At 35.8% G+C, this 10,301-nt stretch overlaps 1 protein-coding gene across 1 annotated transcript in view; it reads right to left on the reverse strand.

The window, feature by feature from the left end:
- ABI3BP (ABI family member 3 binding protein) overlaps nucleotides 1–10,301 on the reverse strand; it is a gene marked incomplete at its 5' end in the record, with an annotated part of 234,390 nt that overhangs the window by 75,052 nt on the left and 149,037 nt on the right. Inside the window, 9 exon segments of the mRNA XM_025050066.1 lie at nucleotides 103–159; nucleotides 1,172–1,228; nucleotides 2,573–2,656; nucleotides 3,423–3,482; nucleotides 4,180–4,263; nucleotides 5,076–5,135; nucleotides 6,428–6,511; nucleotides 7,330–7,389; nucleotides 9,454–9,513. Of these exon segments, the coding sequence (XP_024905834.1) occupies nucleotides 103–159; nucleotides 1,172–1,228; nucleotides 2,573–2,656; nucleotides 3,423–3,482; nucleotides 4,180–4,263; nucleotides 5,076–5,135; nucleotides 6,428–6,511; nucleotides 7,330–7,389; nucleotides 9,454–9,513 (606 nt within the window).

Here is a 10,301-nt window from a genome sequence, read left to right on the forward strand (position 1 = left end):
GATAACAGTCCTTTGAAGCTGATAACAATGTGATTATGATGATGATGGAATGCGTTGACAATGAGCAGAAAAAAGTTGATGAAAAACAAGAAATATCATTACCTAATGTTTCTGGAGCTTCGGTTGTAAGAGTGACAGGTTCAAGGACTGTAGGAAGAATTGGCCAAAAACAATAAAATAAGCCAAAGAGATTTTAAAAATTCACTTGAAGACTAATATCAGAAGTCAATGTTTAAGCTTCCGAACTGAGAGAAAAGAGACACTTGTTCTTTGCAAATTTGACCAAACAGTGGCTGAGTTCCCATTCATCTCATGTGGTATATATAGCATTGAGCTCTGCTAAATTTCACTGTGGTCAACAAATTCTCCTTATGTTTGATTATGTGACTCTCGCTAATATGGAAGACTCTGCTGGACAAATTTTTTACACATTTATGTAACATACTTTTCTAACTCTACTGGAAAAAGCATTTAGCAGTCTACTTGCTCTTCTGTAGATAAATGTCTACTATTTTTATCTATTTAGATAATCACAATACAGTAATAAGTCCGTATGTTTGAAAGCATAAGGATCAAATGGACTACGCTCATCAAAATTTCAAAGTGGTCTTTGATTCAATAAAAGTTGAGAAACATTTTTAAAACCTGCCAGAAAAGGAGTCAACCTACATTATCATATAAACTTTTAAGACATAGCACTTTTTGAATTTTGACAATTAACTAAAAACATCATTCATTGAAAGAATAGTTCCACCAAAATAATTACACAGATCCTAATACAATAAAATGCAATAAAAAGTAATATGAGCAAAGAAACGTGGTATTTCTGCAATTAATGAGACATAAGCAATGTGAATAAGGGATGGATGCAAATTCATGTTTGAAATGAAGCTTAAAATAGTCAATGCTGTTTAAACAAATACATGTGATCACATGACACAATGTTGAGCAGTTACACGACAGCCTGATGTCCTGAAATTAGTTTATGCACAGTTCTCTTAAACTCAACAGATAACTTGATATAGAGCTTAGCATAATTTCAAGATAAATATTATAATGAAATGACAACAGAGGATGTTGAAATGGTTTTAAGATGCAGGAGAACCTGTAGCTACGATGATATGACAATGAATAGGAAAAGCACTATTTGAAAGACACACGTTCTCATTACCCATGATTTCTGGAGCTTCTGTTCTAGGAGTACCAGGCTCAAGATCTGTAGTAAGAACTAATCAAAAGTAATGAAATAAACTCTTATGAAAAGCCAGCAGATTAAATCTTACCAGTACAATATTGCTTCAATAGATGTACAACGATTTTATTTTTTTCTGAAATTAAATACTGTTATTTAAAGATTTGGTGACCCTATAGCCAGGTAAACGTCCTTTATGAGACAGTCACAGCCTACACAATCTGGTAAGTATCTCAATAAAGGCAAAACGATATTCTCCTGGGTATCTAAGTACCTAATCCCAACTATTATAGAAGACTACCCTAGGAAACTTGATTAAACATTTTACCAAATATATACTTATGTAACTGTTCTGGCAATTGTTGGCTTATCTGTGGAAGCTTTAAGAAAATAGTATGTCTAAATAAGCATGGATACGATAAATAGCTTCAGTGTTTGAAAGGAGGCATAGCAAAGAATAAAGCAAATTGAATCATGTTCATCTTGTTGAAAACTCACATTTGGAAATAGGCTGACACCTCATTTATGGCAAAGGCACTCAACAAATCAGGATAAGGAACATCCACTCTGTGTGTGGTGCCCAGTAGAGTACCTTTCTGATCACAAAAACGTGTTATCCTACATAGATGGGAGAGACCACTGATGCTTCTAGAATCAGATCCAAACTTCTGAGTCACATATTGAAGAACATTAACTGCTTTTATGGATCTTTCCAAACTCAGCACTTTCATCACCACTTAGAAGCAGGATCTCTCTTGTTCCAGAAGCATGTGCCCTCTGGTTGGCCTCTATGGCTACCTTCTTTCTGCCTCTGTTCATGTCCATGATTTTATTCCTGTCCAATTCTTTATTTCTCTCCTTCACAAACTTCTCTATCTCGAAGTTCATAGGTGTTTATAGCCCCTGCAAAAGTGAGCTCGATTTGCACAGATACACTGCCTTAGTTCAATCTTTGAATGTTTCATATTGGGGTAGATTTTGACTTTGAGTAGACTACAGACTGAGAAGTAAAAACAAGCTGCCTACTTCTGTGATATTTTCACAGCTGTTGATGTAGCTGTAGGAGGATGGAAGGCACTTAATGTTTGTTTCTTAAATTAAAAATACTTAGTCTACTGAAGATCTTGTAACTTTAAGAGAAAAATATAATTAAAAAGAAAAAGTAAAAAAAATACATACTTAAAGAAAATATCTTTATGCAATAAACACAAGGAATTCAGCTCTCACACAGGCCTCCCAAACCATGATTTCCTTTGCTAACTCGACAGTGGGAGCAGCCCCAGATCATCTTGTGCCTTCTATCACTCCTATCATGGGCATTGATCCAAGACTGCCCAAAGCTACTAGGCCTCAGTCCCTTAACCAGAAACCCACATTTACCCAGTTTGGTTTGAGGTGCCTCTGTACTTGGTGTGGTTTTAGATTTGGGACGTGGACGACGGGTCCGTTTTGATGTTTTAGGAGCTGAAGAAAGAATACCCTTAGTTATTACATAGTCTGTAGTTCAGAAGCTATGGATAGTATGACATATGGCTCTATATTTCCTAAAACTTATTAAATTTCATTATATTTTAGGAAATGTATCTTTTTAGCTTTTTAATTAGAAACTTTCACCCTTATTACAGTACTGTGTCTTCTACAATTGAAAGCTCATTAGAAATGAGTCAGATATTAAGTTGTTAATTCAGGATGTGAAGTATCATACATGAAGCTTTCCTACTGAATAAAATTGGTAGAAATCACTGCTAAAATATGGTTGTGGTGATAGCCACATACTTTTTCACAGTTTACTAAAATAAGACCATGCAATTAACTAAACTGTCAATCAAAGAACAAATATCACATAGGTATTTTAAAAAGTAGACCTTTAGATCCACAGAGAAACTCCCTGACACTATAATAGTCATTAGAGTCAAGAGAATTCCTTTTTAATCCAGCTTTAACAAAACATTGATTAAAAAATACACATGATGACAAAACGATTTCATATGGTTACATGCACGACAGATGACTTGAGCTGGGTTCATGCATGGCTTTTTTAAAAAGAAGTCATAACTTGTTTTAAGAACTAGAATCTTCAATACTTTTAGGATGAAGAATATAATGAAGTGACAAAAGAGGATGATGATGTAGTCTTAAGAAGCAAAAGTACATGTAGATACGATGTTGATGGAATGAGATTGACAATGTGAAAGAAAAGCACTTACTGAGGATCACATTGCATTATTACCTTGTGTTGTCACCCAAGCCTCGGTCCTGAATGTAATAGGTTCAAAGTCTGCAGTAGGAACTGACCAAAAGTATTAAAAATAAGCCAAATGTTTGTTTTAAATAAAACTCAAACATTTATTAGAAATTGAATCTTACTAGTATAATATAGTTTCTAGACTATATAGCAACTTTTAAAAACTGTTAAACTAGAAAAGTAAATGGTTGATTTCCTAAAGTTTGGCCATACCTAAGCCAGGTTTATTTCCTTATCCCTCCTTCTTCAATTATCTGATTCTAATAAGTCAAAGTGGAATGTGTAGGTATTGCTACAAATATATCTTTGGAAAGAGATTGAGGCCTCAGCCTGATGAATCCAACAGGGTCTCCCTCCATTCTAATCAAAGAAAGAGCATGCCTTCATGTGCAGAGAAGAGCTTCTGATGTCTACTGGATTGAATCTCGACTTGTCTATCAGGTACCTAAGGATCAACGTCGTGGGAGTCCATGGACCGATTTAGATCCAGAAAAGCTTTGACTATGACCTTGAATCAGACATTCTCTATACTAGTGCTGCAGTTAGACTTTTTCCTCTGGTTAGCCTCTATTTTCATCCACCATTCTAATTTTATTCCTCCCACCTTTCTACTCACCCTTTTGTACCATGGCAATTTCAAGGTTCCACTCCTTCTTAATTTAACTTTTCCTGCTCCAAATATTACTCTTGAGACCCTACTGGGTTAGGCTGCTGGGACTCTAAACCAGGAGCATATGTTTACCTGGTTCTGACTCAGTTGTTTTTGGACGTGGTGTGGTTTTTGGTCTGGGACGTGGACGGCCTGTTCGTTTCGATGGTTTGGAAGCTGAAGGAAGAAATTTATCGATTACTACAAACTACATTATCTATAGTTCTGGAAGCTACTGAAGGTGAAAACATGACTAGATTTTCTACGACTTCTTAGACATTTGCTATTTTAGTTTGAGATTTTTGTCACATATAATCCTTTTATATCTTCTCTCATCATAGAAGATTTTTTGAAGACAAAAACCGCTTTTTAACTAAAGAAATAAAGATCAGTAACTATAAGTAAATTCTCATAAGGCAGCTTGATGACGCATCAAAAAGGTTAAGAACCATAGCTAAATTTTAATGAATAGTAGTGAAGGTCAGTCATACTAAATCTGAGATTTATAATTTAATATTTCAAGCTTTGGCATATTTTCTAAATAACTACTAAAATAAGAACATACTACTACCTAGATAGAAACAAAACAATAGTATGCAAATAGGAAAAGAAGGCAGAAATGTAGATGTGTAATAAATGAATCTTCTTGGCCCTATGATAGCTACTAATGGTTTTGTGTGTCTAGATAAGAGGTAGAGATCCATGATATGTTTGAAAACCAGTTTGATTACAAACACTGAATAAAGAAAACAAAGAATGACATGATACATTTTCATATAGGTTACATGGCACATGAATGTCCTAAAGTAGGTTCATGCATGACTGGTTCTATTAAAAACAAGTAATTAGTTTTAACACTTTTCATAATTTTAAGAAGAATGTAAATGAATGGCCACAAAGAATGACACTACTATCACACAAAGCAAGATGAAACTCTAGTTTTTATAATAATCAGGATAAGCCTTGTTGAAAACACAGTGTATCATTACCTAATGTTGTTCCAGGGGCCTCAGGTCTAAGAGTGACAGGTTCAAGGACTGTAGCAGGAACTGACCCAAAATACAGTAAACCAAAGAGATTTTAAAATACATGAAAAGTTAGAATATTTACACCCCCAAAATCTAACTTGTATATCAATCCTTCTTTAGAAACAAGAGAGAAAAGTAACTGAGAAAAAGAGTAGATTGTTCTTTGAAGATCTGGACAAGTCATAACCACAGTCAGTCTTAGGCTTAGCCTTTGAACTATCCTGAGTATTGTAAAAAAGTCAACATGAAGTTCTAGGTTTCAACTAATAGATTCTAACTGATATGGAAAATTCTGCACTGGAAAATATTTTTATGCATTTACCTAATATATACTTAGAAAAGAAATTGTCTTAAAAAATCTGATCAACCTATACTTCTATGGAACCTGAAAATGATCACTTAATATGTTTAAGTCAACATGGAGAAATAGACAGCTTGTAAGTTTGAAATCAATATAAAAATTAATCATTCAAGAAGACTGTGTTGATCTTGCCAAGAACTCATCTATGCAAACAGGCTGAGTCCTCTGTTTAAGCCATGGCATATAAAAGAGCAGGATAAAGACAGTCACTCAGTCTGTAGTACTGAGTAGAGCATATGCTTGGCTTAAGCCCAGAAAAAGTGAAAAGACAGTTCATGTCTATGTCACACCTAAGCTCTCAGGTCAGGTCCTCAAAGTCCTCTTTCAACTGTCCAGATGGACTCTTGCAAATGCAGCATCATCAACAGCCATATTTTGATCAGCTTAGGACAGTCTGTTCTAGGCAGACTGGACTGCCTTTATGGTTGACCCACCACCCACCCTACCCACATGTCCAGTCCTTCAGTTGGCTCACTTTCCCCTCCATCTGTTCAAATCCTATAGTAGGTCCAAGGCCAATTCACCTTGACCTTTTCCTTTGCAAAGTCAATATTTAATGTTTGTATCATGCAGACATGTTCTCAACTTCACTGTTTTAGAAATAAAATAGGTCTCCCGCTGTTGACATATCACCCATGGTTGCCAATATTAGTCCAGGAACATGCAAGGGGCTTACAATTTGTTTATTTACTTGAACTGAAGATATTGGCTCTGCTAAAGAAGTTTTAAGATTTGAATGGAATTTGACAGTAAGAAATATACTAAATTCATATCGAAGAAGACTCTTATAGAAAGAATAAAATATTCTGGCACCCACTGTATCTCACACAGTTCTATTCTTGACACATAAGCGGAAGAGACATTACTATGCCTCATGATCTAATGCTTAGAGAAAATAAGAGTTTGGCACTGCTTTGGGTGCCCACTAGGGTACTAGGAATCACACATTTACCCGGTTTGGTCTGAGGTACTTGAGGGCTCGGTGTGGTTTTAGGTCTGGGACGTGGACGATGGGGCCTTTTTGATGCTTTGGTAGCTGAAGAAAAAAAGTCTTGTGTTACTCTAGGCTTATGGCTCTTGATACTAAGGAGAGGTTTTTCTAAAACTTGTTAGATTTCCTAGAGTTTCAGGAAATTGTCTGTAGTTTAAAAGTTTTACTCATTTTATGCCAATGTGACTTTTTTTTTTAAATCACTGAGGTACTTTGAGAGCAAACTCACATATATAATGAAGTCATTCATTCAAGACATGAAGATTAGCATGTATAACCAGATACTCATAGAACTTTCTCATTGGGAATAAATGATTGACAAGGTATGCTCAACCGTGGTACAAGGGGTACAAAAGTTAGGGTCACACTAAGGACAAGCTTATAATTTAAAATTTCAGATTTGGGTAATCCTTATTTGTCAAATTAGTAATAAAACACATCACTACTTAAAGCACCTACAAAGAAACAACATGCAGAGAGCTTTTTAAAAAATCTAGAAACTTTATGTACAAAGGAACATGAGTAGCTGTTATTGCAGATCAGCCTAGATAAAAAATAGATCCCAATTTGTTTGAAACTCAGCTTTAACATAGAGCACTGCTCAACGAAGCACAAGATAACATGACAATCTTAAATCACCACATGGCAGGTAAATGTTTTAAGCTAAGCTCATGCCAGCTCTCGTAAAAACAAACAAACATTTTTAAGAGGTATCAGTACTCTTAATTAGAAGGAAGTGATTGAATGGCAGTGGAGGATGATGGTGGCTTTCTCATAAAGAAAAGCCATGTTATGGGAATGGAGACTGAATGGACTACACAATAAAGAGCAAAAGCACTTAGCGAATGGCACAGGATCATTACCTAATGTTGTCCCAAAGGTCTCAGTTGTAAAAGTAACAGGTTCAAGCTCTGTAACAGGAACTGAATAAAATAAAAGTTTAAAAATATATATATATATATTAAGAGCTACAACATTCACTTCAAAATGAATATTGCCAGTATACTATCACCTCTAGAATAATTTCCTTTTTTAAATTTCTGGATGAAGGGAGTTATAGACTGAATTGTGTCTCCCTAAAATTTATATGTTAAAGCCCTAACTCTCAATGTGCCTCTCTTTGAAGATAGGGCCTTTAAGGAGTCAGTTAAAGTTAAATAAAGTGTTAAGGGTGGGACCTTGACCCAATAAGACTGATGTCCTTACAAAAAGAGGGAGAGAGATGAGAGACACTCATGCACAGAGTAAGGCCATGTGAGGATACAGCAAGGTGATGGCTGTCTGAAAGCCAAGGACAGAAGCCTCAGGAGAAATTAAACCTACTGGCACCTTGATCTTAGACTTCTGGCCTACAGAGTTGTAGGAAATAGATTTCTGTTATTTAAGCCACCACTTCTGTGCTATTTTGTTATGGAAGCTCTAGCAAACTAATACAAAGGGAAATTAAAGATTTGATCAAACTATAGTTAGGGACTTCTTCATCTCATGAGACAGTCATTATTTTTGGTCTCTGTTTACCACCCATTAACTCTTAGTACAGGGAAAACTTTATCTAATGGAAAGAAGAGATTTCTGATGCCCATGAAAATGATATCAGCCTCCTTTGACTTCCCATTTTTACATCCAAATGCAGAATCGCCAACACACATGTTTTGACTGATACTTAGAAGAAGCAGGATCTCTGCCCCTCTGTTGTCTCTACACATATCTTACTTTTTTGTCTTTGTTCACTCTTGCCTTTCCACCTGTGTAAATTCTGATGTGACATCAAGGCCCATATTCTGACCCTGCTCTGCTGAAGCCCACATAGATTTTTTTTACTTCTTTGAGACCTTATATAATTAATCTAACACTTAATGTTTACATGCCCAAGAGAAATCCTGAATTTGCAAAAACATCCTGCTTGTTCTCATTCTGTAGGCTTTTTGTGCAGGAATAGTTTTTGTGCTCAACTAGCCTGCAGAATGAGAAGTAAAACTTGTCTCCTATGACTCAGAGGAAAGACTATATCTCTTCCAAACAGGAACGGCCACTCCTGAAGGGGTAAGGGCTCTTCATGATTCTTTCACCAGGGGGTATGTGGGTTGACATTCTCAATCAGTGATAGACTACAAGGCTCCTGAAACCAAGGACTTCACATTTTTCAGGTGCATCTAGATATGGAGTGGTTTTGAGTGAATGATATGTCCACTGAGATATTTTTGAAAGTGGAAATAGATAACCTTTAGTTATTTTAAAGTTTATGGCTCTGCAAATTACAGGGATTAAATTTTTTTAAAAGTTTTCCAAATCTTGATAGATTTTCAGGAAATATAGATTTCTAGTGTAAAAATTTTATCCTTACTATGCTACTGTATCTTCTTTTATTACTGAAGATATCGGAGGTGGGACAAAATTGACATAAAAATGAAGTTATTAACTCAGAGAGTAAAGATTGGTATTTTTATCACATTATCCTAGAGTTCCCTGACTGCATTAAAAGGTTAAGAATCATTTCTAAACTATGGTGGAGAGTAAGGGGGAGTAAGATTAACCCTAAGGATGGGGCTTGCTATTTAAACTTATTGGCTTTGATCACATTATCTGTTAAACAATTTACTAAACCCTTATTACCCAAACGTTAACAAAACAACAAAAAACCAAGCAGATTTTTAAATGGTAGATGTACAAAGAATGTATAAAGAAACTTCCTCATTAAATCTGGTTAGGATAGATCAAGATCAGGCACTCCAATAGATATATGAAATTTACCTTAATAGAGAACTCCAGTTAACCCAAAAACTAAGGTGGTATGAAAAAAAATTAAAGCAAGTTACAGGGAGGGAAGCTATCCCAGACTAGATTTAGGCATGGCTCTCTTAAGAACAAGAGATTGGTTTTATGCATGTTCAGTTGAAGATGAAGAATGTAACTGAAAGGCAATAGAATGGAATGGGTTCGACAATGAGCAAAAAAAGTTCTTGCTGAAGGTCAGAAAGTGGCATTACCAAATGTTGTCCCCGGATCCTCTTTTATAGGAGTAACTGGTTTAAGGACCATAGCAGGAACTGAGCGAAATTAATAATAAAAAATGTTAAATATTTATATAATCTTAGAACATCCACTTCAAAAAGAATTTTATCAAAGTAATAATGTATCTATAATATAACGCAAACACTATTAACCCTCTGAGCTGAGGGATATGGCATTTCTGCACTCAGGTACCAATTTATCGCTTGGTAGGGACTGTCTTTATACTCAGATAACTTCGTGCCCCTGAAGTTTCTCACCCTTTGATAATCCTAGTCTAAGTAATGTACCGAAGTAGAACATATCATCTTGCTGAAAGCTCATCTTTGGAAAGAGATCACATGGGTACTTAAGAGAAGAGGATAAGTAAGAGGCAGCCATTCAGTCTGAGGTACAGCAGGGCATTCCTCTGTCCAGTGCTCTTGTAAAGCCTGACTACATATGGATACTGATGATTCTTACATGAAATTCAAACTTCTAAGTCCAACATTCAAAATCCATTTTCAGCTGGCCCTATGGGCCCATTTAACTGCAGCAACCTCAGTGAAATGCTCTGATCAACACTTTGAAGCCTGGCAGCCTCCATCAGTCAGAGAAGCCTCTGCCTTCTCTCACTGGCCTCCACACATGTCCTTCCTTTCTGTACTTCTCTGTACCCACCTTCCCCCATAAACTATGGCCCATAGGCCAAACCTTGCCCATGGATTGTTTTCAAATAGCTCATGAGAATGAAGAATGATTTTTCTTTCCTGTTTTAAATGGCTGTAAAAACTAATAAATAAATAAATAGATAGATAGATAGATAGATAGATAGATAGATAGATAG

The sequence above is a fragment of the Pteropus alecto genome, unplaced genomic scaffold (assembly GCF_000325575.1).
Source record: "Pteropus alecto unplaced genomic scaffold, ASM32557v1 scaffold164, whole genome shotgun sequence".
NCBI lineage: Eukaryota > Metazoa > Chordata > Mammalia > Chiroptera > Pteropodidae > Pteropus > Pteropus alecto.